Source organism: Solanum pennellii, chromosome 8 (genome assembly GCF_001406875.1).
Source record: "Solanum pennellii chromosome 8, SPENNV200".
In the NCBI taxonomy this organism is placed as follows: domain Eukaryota; kingdom Viridiplantae; phylum Streptophyta; class Magnoliopsida; order Solanales; family Solanaceae; genus Solanum; species Solanum pennellii.
Window position 1 is genome coordinate 63,255,636 of NC_028644.1, and position 19,646 is coordinate 63,275,281.

A 19,646-nucleotide genomic window follows, 5' to 3' on the forward strand; every position below is an offset into this window, starting at 1 on the left:
AACATTAGTGACAAACTTAATGACTATCAAAATGAGGCAACAAAATTCATTTACACTTGGACTGCCTACTTCGTACAACTGTAAAAAATAGAGGGCAGGGGTTCATAACTTTCTAAAGCATTCTGCAGTCGGTGGAGCATTCTGCTAACACAGTAAGCCTCGTTTACTGATAAGCCTCTGGATGCAACTCTGTAAAGGGGAAATCCCAACTTGGTAGATAATGGATCTGATCGTTTTTCTGGTAAACATTAACAAAGAACTCCTGAAAACAAGTATTTATAAAGTCTCTAGTGTTAACTTGGTAAACATTAAGCCTCTAGTGTTTGATTATAACATCAACAAAGAACTCCTGAAAAACAAGTATATATAAAGTCCTATTGATGCATCAAGGAGTAGTACGCAAATTTAGCCTCTTGTACCCTAGCTCCAACCGTTTTTAATATTGATACCTGGATTGTGTTTTTGTCTAACAAAAATGTCCAGGAATTATCACTTGCATTTCTTAAATGCTTTTGCCTTCCTTCTCACCTATTCAAATTTTCAGGATCTAAAGCACCTGGAACTTAATAATTGTAAATTCCACCCTCCTCCCAACTTTAAAGGTTTTCGAAGTTTTGTTACCCTTAATTTTCAAGTTGTAACTTTCGAGCCCATTACTTGAGCATGTATCGATGGTTTGCTGCAGTGATTTTGATAGCTTCATTATTGAGGTCCCTAATCTAAAAATCTTTGAATTCAGCGGCAGAGCAAATTCCCTTTGCTTTAGAAGAACCCCTCTGCTTGAGGAAGTTGCATTGGGCATGCCTTTTAACATGTTGGAGGTAATCATCATCATTGAGATATCTGTCTGATGCACTACTAGATTTTCCTCGTAATTTTAGCTAATTTTGTCGCACTTTGTTTTAGTCCTTTACCGTACCAGAGCCTCAGTTAACACTAGACAACATCAAAATTTTGAATTTTAGAATTTGATCTTTGCCAAGGTTGACTGGGTTACATATGTGCTTAACTTGATCAGCCGCTGCCCAAACATAGAAAGGCTTCTAATTACTGTATGTCTCATTTTTCATCTTTTGATTGTAATTCATATGTTGATGTATAGGTTTTTCTTATAATTAACCTTCTTTTTCCTTTCTCAAGTCTGATGCTTTAGAAGCGTGCGAGTGCATGTACACATCCCTAGCGATAAAAAGAAATGACACAAAGTGCAATGAAGCGGCTCAAAAGCGTGGATATGACCCTTCTCTACTGGTTTGATAAAACTGAAACAGAATTCTTGAAGCATGTATTGGCATATGCAACTGCACTTGAGAAAATATACATTGAGACTTCTGGAGAAATCCGCCATAGGGGAATGAAAATGATGGAGGAGATGAAGTGATTCCCTCGAGCATCACCTATGTAGAATTTATATTTCATTCATAAGCTTGATCTATTTTTGTAGCAATAACAATATTGTTTATCCGAGATTCCTAGTTTCTTTTTTAATTTCATTGTTTGTTTGATCTCTTCATAAAAATAAGTATGAAGTATAATTTTTGGATGGATGTTCCTCATAATTGAGTTTGTCAATGTAATAAAAAGAACCTAGAGATTTCTGTATGTGGTTGAAATTATTGAACTATTAGTCATGTATGTCTATGCATACATGTTTAAATATGTATTCATGTAGTTTTGAATAGTCTTTATATCAAAATTCTCGGAAGAATATTGAATACTATGAAAGTTGATAACTACATTTGCTTAGTAATATTGGTTATCTTTCCTAAAACTCTCATCAGTACTCGACCATGGTCCATTAGGAGTACTAGGAGATCTGGTATAGATACAATTAGCAACTTTCCCCTGCAATATTTTGGACGGAATTTAGGGTGCTTGTCTTTGTAAGATGCAGTGAAGACCAGTATTTTATCGAGATATTGGGGTCACATGTCAAGAGCTTGAGTTTGATTATCACTTTTTAAGTCATTTGCACATGCTCAAGAAGCTAAGACAATCTTACTACTCCATAAACAATCTATACTGAGGTTTAAACTTAAATGCTCTAACTTGATAAGATTTCCTAATATTGATTGTTGGATACTTTTCTTGACAAAAAGAAATGTCGAGGAAATTCAGTCTCCGTGTAAACTTAGGTAACAAAATATCATTTACCTTATTACCTTTTTATATTCCAGCTACTTATAAGGAATTGGAAGTTCAAAATTGCTTGGTCCACCCATATATAGAAATTTGACTCGGAACCTAAGACTTGAGCATCGAGATCCAATCCCTTACCCAAGGTGAGACTAGTTATGCAACCTTGAGACTCGACAACCAAGTCTAGCTCTAGCAATCGAGACACGAGAGCAACACCTGAGAGTCAATCCTGACTCAAAATCTGATCCAATCTTTAATCGAAACCAGATATTCAAGACTTGAGATCTGGCCCTGGCGCACAATATGGGCTACAGTTAGATTAATATTGGACTAAATTGAAGATAAGTTTGAAGAATAACTTACAAAAATGACTATAACCCATGTAATGGAGAAACAAATAGTTCTTTAATCGAAATCCCTTAAAAATAGATGAAAATATAGATGTATACAAATATAATCTTTATAAAAACAAGGAAAAATATTGATTAAAAGATATATGATGAATTTAAATTACAGAACTTGATGCTAGAATCATTAGAAGGATCTTAAATTGGAAGAAATTTGGGGGATACAAAAAAAATTGTGATATAGGAATATTGATGAAAGATAAAGTATTAATGAAGATAGACATGGGGAACCAAATACCAATCACATAAAAGATTCCTATACATAATCAATTAGTTGTGTAATAATACTTTCCTATTTAATATTAGTAACTTTTCTGATTATTTGTATATAATTAACTTTGCTATTTATTGTGTAGTTATATTTATATAATATAAAAAAAATAATAAGGCTAAACTCATCGATAACCTTAATTTCATGACTTGGTAAATAAAATAGAAATATTATTCTAAAAAATCTCTTTTTCATTACACTCAAAATAATTTTTGTGCTTTTTTAAAAAAATATTCTTTCCTTTTACTATTTTTCATATTTATTTTTCTTCTTTCTTTTTAGTGTTGTTTTTTTGGGAAGAATAGAGGGAGAGGAAGAATGGTTAAATTAAGTCTTTCACGCGCTATTGTTGATTTTATTACACACACTTTTACATGTTAGCAAAAAGTGTCAAAATGACGCAACGAAATCCTACGTGAGGTGTCTAAAATGAACATCGTTTAGTTGAGGTGTCTAAGTGAAATTTTGTGCTAACTTTAGAGGATCATCGATAAGTTTGGACAAAAATTAATTGTAGTTATTTACTCCCTTCGTCCGTATTTACTTGTCCGTATTTCTTCTTTTAGTTGTTCCTATTTACTTGTCCATTTTGACAAATCAAGAAAGGATAACTTTTTTTCCTATTATACCCTCATTTAAACTTCTTGAAAATTTCTAAGTTTTAATTCACTCTTTTTAAAATCATAATTAATAAGGATAAAATAACTTCACAATGTTAATTATTGTTATCTTAATATGTGTGTTATTTCTAAAGTGGGCAACTAAATAGGGATGGAGTGAGTATTTTGGGCAAATTACAGAAATCACATACTTTTAAAGCAAAATTACAATTTATCCCTTAAAAATTTATAAATACAGAAATCTCTCATACGGAACCATAATATAAGCACTGATACATTAAAAAGAGGGCCAAATACATATATGACCAAAAAATCAAAGCTTTGATACATTAAAAAGAGGGAGGATACAGTAATGGAGGGTCCGAATACATTTGGCCAAAAACCAAAGTGCTGATACATTAAAAAGATGGTCAGATACATTAATAAAGGGTCGGATACATTAATTATATTTTTTATTTAAGAAAAAAATAAAAGATTTTGGAGATTTGTAAAACTTATAGGGGATAATGGTAATTACTAAACTAAAAGTTGAAATTTCTATAGTTATTCCTATTGTAAATGTATATAAAAATGTTTGTCAGATTCTGTAGTTTTTTCCAGCTTTTAAAATGTAAAAATTAGGCAAATGACATACTGTAAATGACAAATTACATTCTATCCCTATAATATCAATATTTCCCAAAAATCTCTTCTTTTTGAGAAATTCAGATACTTTATAAAACAAAATGATACGTAAATAAAAATGTCCGAATACTTTAATATTTTTTTTTATGTTAACTGTTACGGTGCAAAAAAAGGATAAATAAAAGGATAAATACTTTCCCATGATTTACATTAATTTTTAACAAGATTACCGCCAAATCTGCATAAAAAACGTACTAATTTATTGCATTATTTAATTTCATAATATTAAAAAATTCAGATTTTGAATCAGAAAAAAAAATTATTTTGCTTAAAAAAATCTCTGGAACGCCGATTCTGAATTTTCAAAGATGAATATTTCGATCTTGTTGCGACATTCTGGAATATGGGAAAGTGATGTTATGTATGAGCGATACAAAAGTGATGGGATAGTGGTTGGTGAAAATATTTCGTTCATGAATCTTATTCAGCAATTGGCGGCTGAGCTGGGCATTGACGAATCGAAAAAAAATATACAGATTAGATATTTTGTTGAAGAAAATTCGTCTCCATTATGTATTCGGACTGATATGGGTGTAAAATTGTATATCGAAATTAAGAAACATGAGGCTGGGTTCGGAACTTATTCTTTATGCATTGATACTTCAGATAAAGGTGTTGAAGAGATAATAAATTTTGATGCAACAACAGGTGTCATCATGTGTGTTGAGGGTGAAAAAAATGATGCAAAGGCTCTCAATATTGTTGAATCATCAATTGATGATGCATATTATATACCGAAAATGGATGTTGATAAGTATATATCAGACACCAATAATTCAGTTGTGGAAGAGAATCAAATGTATAAGGATAAGTCAACTATGAAGGGGGTAATGAAAAATTACAAAATAAAGAATAGTTTCAACTTTAAAGTTAAAAGATTTGATAACAAAATGTATGTTTTCAATTTATATGTTAATATTTTTAATAATATATAATTTATTTGTAATATATTTAATATGATACATTAATATTATATGTTGCGTGTAGTTTTCTATGTAATATGATTTGATCGTAATGATGTTTTTCACATTTTGAATGTTAAAACCAGTAAATGTAATATTTCTCATCAATTTACATAATAAGTTATCAAGATGTGAAATATTTATCATGAAGTATCATTTCTATTGTGAAAATGAAATAAAGTATCTTTTTCTAAATTTTTTTTTTTTTTATTAAAACAGTCAACCTTAGCAAATAACCAATATATGTTTTTTTTTATTGCAGCTACGTATTAGTTTGTCATTCAGATGATTGTTGTTGGAAATTGAAGGCATCTGTTAGGAAGAATTCAGAAACATTCATAATGAGATACTTTAATAGTGAACATACATGTCCATTAAGGGATAGGGTATTAAGCAAGGTACAAGCACAGTTGGGTTTGTTAGTGATGTGACAGCGCCTAAATTAGAGAATCATAAAAGAAAACATACTTCGAGCGATATAATTGATGATATCAGGAAAATGTATGACGTTGAGATTTCTTATCAACAAGCATGGCACGCAAAAGAGCGTGCATTGGAACTTATAAGAGGTAAACCTGCTAATGGATACAGAAACATGCCAACATACGTATATATGCTGGAAACTGTGTATCCGAATTCATATATAAGGATTCATAAGTCTGAATACTACGAATTTATGTATCTTTCATATCATTAAGGCCAATGATGAGAGGATTTGAGTTCTGTAGGCCAGTTGTTGATGTTTCACATCTTAGTGGAGCTTATCGAGGTACATTTGTGTCTGCTAGTACACTCGATGGAGCAGGTATGACATGTTGTTTATGAATTTATCTTATTATTTTCTTAATATTAAGTAGTTATTTAGTATATTTTGTTTTATGTTTATATATTAAGGTTGCATATTGCCTTTGGCGTACAGAATTGTTGACACGGAAAATGATTGTTCATGGACATGGTTCTTTCAACAATTTAAGAATGCATTTGGTGAGAGGGAAAAATGTGTGTTGTATCTGACAGAAATGAAAGCATAAAGAAAGGTGTGAGTATTGTTTATCCAATTGTTCCTCATTTTGCATGCATATGGCACCTGTGGAAAAATGTGTCTTCAAACTTTAGGAGAAGCAGGACCATTCTAAGTGATCTGTTTTACTCAATGGATAAGGCTTATACAAAAGATGATTTTAAAAAATTGATGGCTAAATTGGATAAAATAGATGGAAGAGTAAAAAAGTATCTTCAAGATGCAGGGTATGAAAGGTGGTCTTGGTCTCATGCAACAGTGAACCGTGAGAGAATGATGACTTCAAATATAGCTGAATGTATCAATGGTTGCCTTGTTGATACACGACAACTACCTATTATAGATTTTTTGGAGGAAGTTAGAATTCTATTTGGTTCTTGGAATTGCAAAAATAGAGAAATAGCTTCTTATACAAAAGAAACATTGGGTAGAAGATTTGAAGAAATATTGATTTAAACGCATCAAAAAGTACAAAAATGAAGGTACATATTTGCTTTGTATTTATTATTCTATTGTTAAACAAAAAAAAACTTGTTGACTGTCTCTATTTTCTAAAAAATAGCAGGTTGTTGCATCTTCTAAGTTTATTTTTTCAGTGTATGAAGGTGGAATTAGATACATTGTTTGTCTTGAGAGGAAAACTTGTTCATGTGGAAGATTTCAACATGACGAGATACCTTGTACACACGCAATAGCCGTCTTGAAGAAGAAGAATATAACATATGTACGCCCCTACTGCTCTGATTATTATAAACAAGATGCATTAACAAATATTTATGCAATTCCAATAGCACCAATGCTAGACAAAAGAGAATGGAAAGCTCCGGACTCTGTTTTGGAAGAACTGGTCTTGCCACCTAGATACAAAAAGATGCCTGGGAGATCAAAAAAAAAAGAGAAAGAAAAATCCAGATGAAGTCATAATAAAAGAACATGTACCTTCATTCTAAAAGATTCTTGATTTATATTTTTTTAGTATCTTTGATGTGTAATAATATTTCTGGATATTTTTAATTTGCTAATAATATGTGAAATTTTTTTTATTTGATGTGATTAACAGCGTGTGAATGATTTAAGCTACAAAATCTGATTTGATACTAAATATATCAAATTTTGACTGTATTATATTACGTGCAAAGATATTTATAAATTTATAAAAAAATTTAACTTGTTTAATCTCAATTACATAAAATGGTAAACGTATGATGGATCTGATAACAAAAATTTGTTATTCCATTCAAAACAATAATTGATATCAAATTATAGTTTATTATATGACATGTAATTTTTAACGATACTAAATATATTATGTTCATAATGTTGTATTAATTAATAAAGCTATACAAATTGATTTTTTTATGTTGTTAACATGTGACATATTATATGTTTTGTGTATCTGATTGTAATATAGTATCATACATTTTGATTTGCACTAAAAATACGACATTTTGGAGTAGCTTATTTTGTATCAACTGGTATAATAATTGTGTAAAAATAGTATCAGATATACTGTGAAAATAATTTATTATGGTATCATCATTTATTTTGTATATATTACTTATATAAATTATTTAGTATCGTGTAATTAAATAAACTAGTAACAATCGTGTAAAAATATTATCAGTTATATTATGAACATACTTTATATGGTATCGTATGTTATTTTGTAGAACTAACTTTTATAAAAATTAATTATATGTACTGTTAATTAACTAATATAATTGAATTCAAAAAGTTGACAAAAATATAAACTAAACTAAATGTATATTTATAAGTATATTATTCAAACTCTTGAACGATACTAAATATGTTGAACACAATAATTTGCATTATTTAATAAAGATATACTAATTTTATTTTTAAATAAGAATCATATTTGTAATAATTCTATTGTTACTTTGTATCTGATTATAATATAGTATCATATCTTGTTATTTATCGAATAATTAATAAATTTTAACTAAATAATTATGTGTCATTTTGTGTCATAATTAAGTAAATAACTTAACAGTTATATTGTTAAAAAATTTAATATAGTAACATCAGCTGTTTGACAAGATAAATTATTAAAACTAGAAAATGCTTAGTAATATTGAACGAAAAATAGAAGTTGAAATACAAAATATTTCGTTCCAATAATAGTTCAAAAATAATATAAACCTAACTAATTAACATCAACCACTGCATCTTCTGCCTGTTTAGAAAACCCGCCCTTTAGCCTTGTTGGATCATCGCTATCACTAACATATCCAACCTTGAGTTTGTCCATGCCATACCTCCATAACAATGTTCTGTATCTGTTGCGAAGATAGTCACTCTGAAGACCAACGGATGAAATTTAATTTCGTCGCTCAAATATTCTGCATAAGCAGCTACGAACAGTCCATAATCAGTGGAAAAAAATGAAGATACATTAAAAAGGATTTGAATGTAAAGGAAATCTAAAAACTAACATTTTATCAAACAAAAAAAATTGATTCACAAATACTTACAGGCTATCGCTTTGTTGTTGCATAATCTCTTGCGCATATTCAACTGTAAATGAATGTTGAGGACCCAACAGTTCACCTGTTTCCTTGTCTTTGTATGCCTCCAATGATAACCAATTAATTCTATCCGTTTTATCAAAAAATCTGCTATCATGTAGATAGTTTGGAAGCATTACAGACAACTGATTAATCTCTTCAGGAGGCACTCTTTTCCTTGACCCACCAGATGAGTCATACACACGTATTAACCTTTTCTTCAAAACAACCACAACCAATACCCAATGAAAATCTTTGCCACAATTAACAGGAATATAAACCTCATAAACTAGATGCCAAGGTAATGAAGCAGGTATCAAAAATCCATTAATGACGTCTTTTATAGACCTTTGACATGGCGAATGTGAATCTCTTGATCTAAATTATCATGCTCAATCTCTAACAAGTATAAACACTTAGTAATTTGGCCTTGGTAATTGCATCTAGGGATATTTAGGTATGGTGCGAAAATTGTTTCTTTAAATAAATTCATACTTTCATCCTTAGTAGATGATACTAAGTGTTCAACAAAATTCGTGTTGTATGTTGGACCAAACTTTAATGCATTAGTTGAAATATGTTTAATGACGTAATTCATATTCTGCAATAAAATAAATAATTTTTTATCAAATTGTAACATAGATAAAAAGTTTCTAAACTATTGACTGCATATAATATTGTTTCTGTTTTAAATGATACTAAAAATTGCCTAATACTGATACTAAATATAAATAAACATGTTAACATGATACTTACAAATACTATTTGAAACTATATATAAATGAAACATTAAAGTTGAATATATTTCTTTAATACATTAAATTTCATGTTCAACACATCAAAAGATACTCAAATTCACAATTTCAATTAGATATATAAACATAATGTTTGATACTTAAATTTTTATATACTTATCAATAATTCTTATAAATATGATACTTAAATAACAGATGTATGACTGTATGATACACATATACTATTATTTGATATCTTATATTGCATGCAAAATCATGTTGTTATAACAAAAATCGATACTTAATGTAAATATACAAATCGATACTTATAACATATCTATACGTAATTAGTAATTATTACCCATTAATATATACGGAATATAAGTAAAAATAAAACAAAGAATCATTCTATCATGAGCACATAAAAAATGATACTTAATAAAAAATAATTGAGTATACTAACAAATATATACAAAAATCATGATAAGATTAAAACGATACTTAATATAATTCATCAGACTAATACTATCAAATAATTCATCAAACTAACTAAAAAAATAAAATTTCATATACAATATAAACGACAGTTAACAATCAGAATCAACAAACTAAAGAAACAACATGAAAATCATGATGTATATGAAAAATAAATTTACATACCGTTGGTACTGTTGGTCGACAATAGGAGGTGCCGCCTTTCTACCCCTCTTCTTTGGGGTTTTTGGATCTTTAGAAGTATATGCATGTTTGTTTTTGATAAAGAACTCAGATCTACATAGAATTTAATTATGGAAATCAACAATATAATTTTTTGAACAATAAACACAGTAAATACGAAAAAATGATTTTTTTTAAGAATGTGAATGATGATATACCTGATTTAGGACTCAAATTCGGATGAGTATTGATAATAATTCTTAGAATATTTTGAATTTCAAATTTGATTTACAATTGTAACTCAAAATTAGGGGGGAAATTTTGGAAGAAATTTTTTGGGAAGAAGAGATTTTGGGGGAATGGAATCAGTTTTTGGGCGGTAACTTTTGATTTTGGGAAGGTAAATTTAACTTTTTAAGTTTCCAATGTGTAAAATTAATTAGTATTATTGAGGGTAAAAAAGGAATTTTTGTAATTTAATAAATTAGTAAAAAATTAATAGAATTAGATAAACTAAAATAGTGTAATTTAGTAATTTTTCCTTTTAAAATTGGGCCATGTTTGAATGGACTAAAATAAGCCAATATGAAATTTTGGACAGATTGGATAGGTTATAAAGTTTTGAACCAATTTCTGCTAAAGCATTAAGCGAGGAGTTAAAACACAAAACATCACCCTAGAGAAAATAGAGGGCAGCTTTCGATCTCTCTCAGCGGACTCTCCTATGGGTAAGCCTCTGAGTTCAACTCTCCGACGGTGAAATCCCAACATTGACATAAAGTTTGAAACTCGGTAGATAAGGATCTGGCCGTTTTTCTGGTACGAATGCTTATTGATTTCTTCAACAGAATCTAGGTCAATTTCTAGCTTATTTGATTTTGATATGCTTTTGTATTTGAAAAAAAAAGTAGCAAACAGTCTTGGTCTATTTGGGATCGAGACTGTTTACAGAAATTGTGAATTCTGATTGATTAGCTTCTTCATTTGCGCAAGCTATGGTCTAAACCCCTTTCTTGTGTTGCATTTTGTGAGTAACAAAGCCTTTTACATTAGGGAAAGAGTGAAATAGTCATATGTATTACAAAGTGGTGAATTTTCCCTTTGTGAAAAAAAGTTAATCTCATGTCTGTATGTTTACAACTCTCTATTGAATTGATATCCTTCTCCTTTCTCTATCTCTAAACCATATATATGTGCTTTACGATGTTATATTAATTTTCTGTATTTTGGAAGTTCACATATATAGAAAAAAATTAAAAGCTACTAATTATGATGCATTTACCACCCGATTCACAATTTACCTTATGCCCTCTAATAACAGGAGTGGCGAGAGCTCTATCGTAGATAGGGTTAGCAGTTTGCCTTGTGATCTTCTTGAGAAGATATTAGGATGCTTGCTTTTGAATTATCCGAAAATGGAGGTATAAGTGGGTAATACTTTCCGAACTAGTGTTTGATGAGAACGTTGGCAAAGGACGACTCCTGAAAACTAGAATGGAATTTTTGAAGCATGTATTGTCATTGCAACTGCATTTGAGAAAATTGGTGTTGTAACGATAGCTGGGAATGAAAATGATGGACGAGATGAAGCAATTCCCTCGAGCATCACCCAATGTAGAGTTTATATACCAAGAAGTTGATATTCATTTTTGAAATTTCTAGGTAAACGACTCACCATTGAGATTATTCGATCCTTTTAGTTTCTTTGTGTGATTTGTTTCATCTCTTCAGAAAGGAAACAACTATACCCCTAAACAACAAACCAGCGCGTAACGACTGAAAAGTCGTTCTTGCTTCTGCTTGCATACTCGAATATCTTTCTTTCGTACAAAGCTACTATTTGTGAGTAACAAACACTTTTCTATCGCAGATCGGGTGAAAAGTCTAATGTAGTACCATCAAGTGGTTTGAAACAGGGATACGAAGTGGTGAATTTCCCTGTTTATCTACCTGTTAACCTTTAGAATTGTGTGGATTAGACATATTTCTTGAGGATTACAACTAGTAGGCTTCGCAAACCCTTTGAAATCAGGTGGAGGGAGGAAGCACTACAACAAAAATAACTTTTAGCGGCATTAATTACTGACATTAATAAAGAGGGATGAAGTCTTTACCGACATTAGTTAAGTGCCATTAGAACCAATGTCGCTAAAGGCTTTAGGAACATATACAAAGAGTGTCAATTGCCACTAAAAATACATATTTAGCGGCAGTTGAGAATTAATTGCCGCTAATGTCATTTTTGTTGTAGTGAAGAAGCACACATCAAGTTCCAGATGTCTTAGTTGCTTGAATGTAAAAAGGTAAGAAGGTAAATAATATTTGTTGTCTGAGAATATATGAAGGTGAATTCCTAGACATTTTTTTTTTAAAAATTATCAAAAAGACGCGTCAAATTAGGACACCGGACCGTACACTTTAGTATTGGTCCTTGATGTAGTCGTAGGACTTGGTAAATGATTGTCTTGGTTTCTTGATTGTCGTTGAAAGATCTGAAAAATTAACTGCGAAAATCAAGTTTTGCACGTATTACTCATTTGTACCTCTAGTCTTTTGATAAGATATTGGTCTTCACTGTATCTTTCAAAAGACAAGCTCCCTAGAATTTTATCTAGGACATTACACACGAGAAATTGCTCATTATAGCACTCTTCATGGTTTAATATACAAGTTTGTAAACAACTCTAATAATTCAAATCTAAAATAAATAAAATATCCAAATTCTCATAATTACACATTTCAACAATATAGACATAGTCTTTTATAACTACTGGTTAACATGTTCGATTGCATAGAAGTTTATCATTTTACCAATATAGAAGGGAAAAAATAATTAATGATGAATGAGATAATACCTGAAAAATGTTGGTTAGAGACAATAATGGTGAAAACATGATTTTAATCTAGGAGATTCAATAATGTGTGTGTATATATATATAAAAGGATATTCCATTTCAAGACATAGTTTTTTTTGGCGAGGGGGACTATGAAGTAGGAAACTATTTCTATTTCTAGAAAAAAGATCTTGTAAATATCGATTCTTTGCAATTGGCAAAACCTTCATTGGATCAATTAGCTCTTGCTCATTTTAGGAACGTCAGCTATTTCCATTTTTGAAAAAGATTTATAGAAATCTATACTTAAAATATGAGGTATCTACTCTTGCAATTATTTTCACCCAAATCCATCCTGATTACTATCTGTATAAGATCGTAAGAAATCATAAATAGACCCCAAAATTAATTAGGAGTTCCGCCCCTACGACTTTTGTCTAGTGTAAAGTGTGTGCATGGATTAGACATATATCTCGAGTTTAAGTTTGCAACCAATGAAACCTACTATTTAAGTCGAGAAGAATATATGGCCAGATTATATTCTTCTCAGCTTAAATAGTAGGTTTCATCCGTTGCAAACAAAGATGTATGCCTAATCCACGCAACACACTTACGACTAGACAAAAATCCCAGGGGCGGAACTTCCAAGAATTTTGGAGCCTATTTATGCACACTTCAATCTTTTTATAATCTTATAGTAATCTGTGGCTTTTGGTAAAAAAAAATTCTCGAGTAGATTTCTCATATGTTAAGTATAGATTTCTATAAAATCTTTTTCTAGAAATTGAAATAGTTGTCTGACGTTGCAAAAGATAGAAAATGAGGTAATTGCTTTAGTGTAGGTTTTTTCAATTGCAAGAATAGATTTCTACATGATCTTTTTCTTGAAATGGAAATAACTTCTTGGCCCCCCTCGCCAAAAAAATTTGATGCGTATATAGGTGAAATATCCTTATATAGGTGTATATACATATACATTATTGAATCTACTAGATTGAATTCATAAAGTCACCATTGTTGTCTCCAATCAACATTTTCCTCATACTCTCTCATTTGTCATTATTTTTCCCTCCGATATTTGCGAAATGATAAACCTCCATGCAATTGAAAAAGTTGAACTAGCTAGTAGTTATATAAGACTATGTATACATTGTTGATGTGTATTTATGAGAATTTGAATGTTTCTTTTAATCCAGATCTGAGTTATTAGACTACAAACTTGTGTATAAACACGAAAAGTGCTACAATTTGCATAGTAATGTCCTGGATAAAATTTTAAGAAGCTTGCCTTTGAAAGATGCAGCGAAGAGCAGTATCTTATCAAAAGACTGGAGGAACAAATGGGTAACACGTGCACAACTTGATTTTCTTAGTGAGCTTTTCACTTCTTTCAACAACAATCAAGTAGTGAAGACAGTTATTTACGAATCCATCAAGGACCCATACTAAAGTTTACCGCTCCAAGACTATTCTTATATCCCCCTAATTTGACGTGTTATCTTGATGTTTATTACTGGATGTTTATGTCCATCACTTCACTCTTCAAATATTCTCAGGCAACAAATATCATTTACCTTCTTATTTTTTTTACATTCCACCAACTAAGATATCTAGAACTTGATATGTGCTTCTTCCGCCCTCCACCTAATTTCAAAGAGTTAACAAACCCTGTTAGTCTAAATCTTCAAAGTGTCATTTTTTATCCAACAATATTTAGGTTCTCACATCCAAATGGCCATTGATTGAAAGTTTCAGGTTGACTAGGTGCACCGAATTGATATTCTTGAAATTGATGCTGCCAATCTCAAATGCTTCGGCTTTTTTGGAACATCAAAGTCCATTTGCTTAAAGAATGCCCCGATACTTAGAAGTGTCATTGTGTGGCTCAACTCAGGTCATGAGTTTTGGTGGATCCGTCACCTTTTTGTTCTAATCTTACAAAGTTATTCCATTTACATGCCATCCCCGGAGGAGTTGGAACTAGGCGGTTCATCAATAGAGGTAATGTACATTTATAGTATATAAAGGAAAGTTGGTATATATCTTATTCAAATGTTTCATCTTTGACCAATTTTTAACTTGCTTCTAGTACTTGGCCATGGGAGGTATACCTGAGAATCTACCGACTGCTCTAAACAATGTCAAATCTCTCTGTATTTTGGATATGTCTTTCAGAAATATAATGTTGACGAGGTTTCAAGTACAGGTTACTGGTAACATGCTGCAATAAATTACAAGAAGTTACAATTGAATGTGTAAGCACTACGCACTCCTATTTTCTCATTGAACGTATTAATATGGCTTCTTCATCTGAACCCGCCTAACCGTTACCAAATATATTCTAGGGAGTAGTAGACATTGTTGTGGAACCTGTTATACAATTATTACAAGCTAAATCATTCTCGTCTGGTGCTGTGAAGCTGCTTCAAAATGTGGAGATGCATTATTTTATTGGTTTTGAGATGGAAATTGAATTTGTGAAGTCTATATTGGCAGCTGCACCTGTACTGAAGGAGATCTTTGATGGATGAGATGAAACTATTCCATCGAGAATCACCCTACGTTAGATTCAAATTTGAAGAAATATGTACAGGTCTGGAACTTGATTTGTACTTATTCAGATAAACTTGATTTATTCAATGCAATTTCCTTTTGAGATCCCAATATAACCTATGCTTAGTTAAAACGCATATCTACCTATAGCAATTGATGTAGATTTGTCTTAAATATCCTCTTTCCCTTCAACATCAATCAATGAAGTTAATTTCTATATGATCATCAAGTAATTGCATTAATCTGTCAATGCCACTTTTTCAAATAAGAAAGTCCTCCAACTATTTCTTTAGCTTTTGTAAACTATACTAGTGTAGTGATCGGTAAATATCATAAACAAATGGCATTTATACTCTGTTCGGTTTTTTAACTCATGGCGTACTAGACTTATCTACAATTTATAAAAGTACGACTTTTATGAAGCTGCTTCAAAAGGCGTGTAGGTTCCTGGTTTATGGTGGTTTTGAGATGCAAATATAATTTCTTAAGGTTGTATATGTTGTCACCTGCTACTTGATAAAATGTGTATTTTGAACCATACATTTCCCGTTGGTCTCGGTTATGCAGATGATTGATGAGATGAAACAATTTATTTATTTACGCGTGCATCACAGAATGTTAAAGTTCAAGTCGGAAGAACTTGGTATAAACATAGTGATGGCTGTGGAATCTTTGTAAAGGTGCTCGTCTCAAGTAGAGTAGTACTTCTTATAAATTTTGTAAAATGGAGTATTTTACTTGTTTATATAGTAATGATATAGTCCATGAAGCTCTTTTCGACATTCAGGTACAATGAATTTCTGTTATGCTTATGGGATATGAAATGTGAGGTACTTGCATAGAAAATAATTATAACCCTAAGCAACAATCCAGCGCACAACGTCTGAAAAGCCGTTGTTGCTTGCTGTTTTGGAAACTCGAAAATCTCTTTTTGGCCTCTCCTCTCTGTCTCAATTCTGATAGATTAGCTTCTTCCTTTGTGCAAGGTACAATTTGTGAGCAACACACTTTTCTATCGAAGGCTGGGTGAAAAGTCAAATGACTATCAAGCGGTTTGAAACAGAGGAAATATATTACAAAGTGGTGAATTTTCCCTGGTTATCTACCTGTTAACCTTTAGAATGTTATATTCCTTCGTGAAAAAAAGCTAATCTCATGATTCTATATTTACTACTATAATTTGTCTAGTGGTAAGTGTGTCGCCCCTGTTGTGTGGATTAGACATACATCTTGAAAATTATGACTACTAGGCTTCGCAAACCCTTTGAAATCAGGTGGAGGGTGGAAGAAGCACATATCAAGTTCCAGATGTCTTAGTTGCTACAATGTAAAAAGATAAGAAGGTAAATGATATTTATTGTCTTAGAATATTTGAAGGGTGAATTTCTAGACATTTTTTTGACAAGAAGAGCATTTAGTAATAAATATCAGGAAGACATGTCGAATTAGGACATTGGACTGTAAACTTTTGTATTGGTCCTTGATTTAGTCGTAGTACTTTGAAAATGATTGCCTTGGCTTCTTGATTGTCGTTGAAAGATGTGAAAACTAACTACGAAAATCAAGTTCTGCATGTGTTACCCGTTTGTACCTCTAGTCTTTTGACAAGATGCTGGTCTTCAATGTATCTTTCAAAAGACAAGCTCCCTAGAATTTTATCCCGGACATTACACGACAAATTGCTAATTGTAGCTCTTTTCATTGTTTAATACACAAGTTTGTACGCAACTCTAGTAATTCAAAATCTGATATAAAGACAATATCCAAATTCTCATAAGAGTGCTATAATTTGCATAAAAATGTCCTGGATAAAATTTCAAGGAGCTTGCCTTTGAAAGATGCAGTAAAGACCAGTATCTTGTCAAATGAATGGAGAAACAAATGGGTAACATGTGCACAACTTGATTTTTTTAGTGAGTTTTTCACTTCATTCAACAACAATCAAGTAGTCAAGACACTCATTTACCAAGAATTCATCAAGGACCAATATGAAAGTTTACCGCTCCAAGATTATCCTAATATCCCCCTATTTGACGTGTTATCTTGATATTTATTACTGGATGTTTTTCTTGTCAAAGAAAAATGTCTAGGACTTTGTCTTCAAATATTCTCAGGCAACAAATATCATTTACCTTCTTATATTTTTACATTCCACCAACTAAGACATCTAGAACTTGATATATACTTCTTCCACCCTCCACTTGATTTTAAAGGGTTAGCAAAGCCTATTAGTCTTAATCTTCGAAGTGTCATTTTTGATCCAACAATATTTAGGTTCTCACATCCAAATGCCCATTGCTTGAAAGTTTGAGGTTGACTAGGGGCACCGAATTTGATATTCTTGAAATTGATGCCGCCAATCTCAAATGTCTGACTTTCTTGGAACATCAAAGTCCATTTGCTTCAAGAATGCCCCGATACTTAGAAGCGTCATTGTGTGGCTCAACTCAAGTCACGAGTTTTGGAGGATCCGTCACCTTTTTGTTCCAATCTTACAAAGTTATTCCATTTACATGCCATCCCTGGAGGAGTGGAACTAGGCGGTTCATCAATAGAGGTAATGTACATTTATAGTGTATAAACGGAAGTTGTTACATATCAATAATCAAATGATTCATCTTTAACCAATTTTTAACTTGCTTCTAGTACTTGGCCATGGGAGGTATACCAGAGATTCTGCCAACTGCTCTATGCAATGTCAAATTTCTCTGTATTTTGGATGTCTTTCAGAAATATAATGTTGACGAGGTTTCAAGTACAGGTTACGTGATTACAAGCTGCGCTAAATTACAAGAAGTTACAATTGAATGTGTAAGCACTAAGCACTCTCCTAGTTTCTCATTGAACGTATTAATATGGTTTCTTCATCTGAACCCGTCTTAACTTTTACCAAATATATTCTAGGGAGTAGTAGGCATTGCTGTGGAACCTGTTATATATACAATTATTACGAGCTTAATCAATCTCGTGTGGTGCTGTAAAGCTGCTTCAAAGTGTGGAGATGCGTTATATTATTGGTTTTGAGATGGAAATGGAATTTGTGAAGTTTATATTGGCATGTGCACCTGTACTGAAGGAGATCTTTGATGGATGAGATGAAACAATTCCATTGAGAATCACGTTAGTTTCAAATTTGAAGAAATATGTACAGGTCTGGAACTTGATTTGTGATTATTCATAGATGAACTTGATTTGTTCGATTCAATTTCCTTTTGAGATCCCGATATGACCTTGCTCAATTTCAACACATTCTTATAGAGTTTATATAGTAATGATAGTCCTTGAAGCTCTTTTCGACATTCAAGTACAATGATTTTCTGTTATGCTATTGGAATAGGAAATGTGTGCAGTGTGCTACTTTAGTACTCATGAAAAACATGGTGAATTGAATCAATAATGTTTAAAATCTATACATAAAGAATGAAAACAGTGTATTTAACCAGGAATGGGAAGAAAAATAAAGGCATGTTGTATGTGCATTTTAAAGCAATGATGATAATGCACATAATCATTTAAAGGTATTGTTCAAAAAAGAAAATTCAAAATTTCTTCAAGGTTACTAAGGTCTGCATAAAAAATATCGTAGCTTTGAGTTGAATAGAACTTTTACAGAAGGCTAGGATTCGAAGCTATGGCACTCTGTATCAAAAATTGAAATTAATACATTGGATCTTAATTGAAGATGGTGATTCAACGTAGCTTGTAGGTTCTAAGAATTTAACAATTCAATCAAATTCTTGATCCTATGGAAGAAAAAAAAAGGATATTCAATAATTTCTTAGATTTACTGTCAGTATTGAATAGGTCAATCAACTATTTTAGTATTCAATAACCTTAATTTCCATGAGCCACTTTCAAGAAAAGAATTATACTAAGATTATTTAGTTATTGAATTCCTCTGAAGAAAAATATAAAGATATGCATAGTGTTTTTTTACAAAAATCTTTCAATTCAAACATATTAGAAATTGTACTTACATAGTTACGTACTACTTTAAAACAAAAAAATTGGATTTGGCAGCGGACAAAATTGAACAGCAAAATCCGTTGTAGCTATAAAATATATATATCATTAATCTGCATTATTGATAATCAAATTACATTTTAGGAGAAAAGGTTAATTAGAAAATCAAAATATGGACATTAAATCAGGCTGAGAATATAAATATAAAATCAGGCTTTACCTCCTTTTCCCCAATACTATCATGATTTTTATTGCCCTTCCAAATATAAAAACGTG

General features: G+C 31.2%; 1 protein-coding gene and 1 pseudogene across 32 annotated transcripts; both read left to right on the top strand.

The window, feature by feature from the left end:
- The first annotated feature begins 247 nt into the window (after positions 1-247).
- Positions 248-1,602, top strand: LOC107028313 (annotated as a pseudogene).
- A 9,038-nt stretch (positions 1,603-10,640) lies between these two features.
- Positions 10,641-18,717, top strand: LOC107027819. Of its 32 annotated transcripts, none has more exons than XR_003579824.1 (9): positions 10,644-10,839; positions 11,342-11,682; positions 11,891-14,855; positions 15,061-15,109; positions 15,200-16,087; positions 16,195-16,237; positions 16,394-17,964; positions 18,054-18,218; positions 18,312-18,717. XR_003579824.1 is itself a non-coding variant. In XM_027918834.1 (4 exons), the coding sequence occupies exons 2-4, from the start codon at positions 14,811-14,813 to the stop codon at positions 18,429-18,431; spliced, it is 330 nt and encodes a 109-aa protein (XP_027774635.1). In that variant the 5' UTR covers positions 10,647-10,839; positions 14,604-14,810; the 3' UTR covers positions 18,432-18,717. The 32 variants fall into 32 exon arrangements, 2 of the variants coding, with proteins under 2 accessions (XP_027774635.1, XP_027774634.1); XR_003579822.1 differs by having other exon boundaries at positions 15,200-15,447; positions 15,975-16,087; positions 16,195-17,964; XR_003579830.1 differs by lacking the exon at positions 16,195-16,237 and having other exon boundaries at positions 15,200-15,447; positions 15,975-16,087.
- The last annotated feature ends 929 nt before the right edge of the window (positions 18,718-19,646 follow it).

Coding starts and splice junctions, on each gene's coding strand:
- LOC107027819 (XM_027918834.1), top strand. CDS start 14,811: ATGCCATCCCCGGAGGAGTTGGAACTAGGCGGTTCATCAATAGAG. Junction 14,856..18,053: donor TAGGCGGTTCATCAATAGAG/GTAATGTACATT, acceptor ACTTGCTTCTAG/TACTTGGCCATGGGAGGTAT. Junction 18,219..18,311: donor AAGAAGTTACAATTGAATGT/GTAAGCACTAAG, acceptor AATATATTCTAG/GGAGTAGTAGGCATTGCTGT.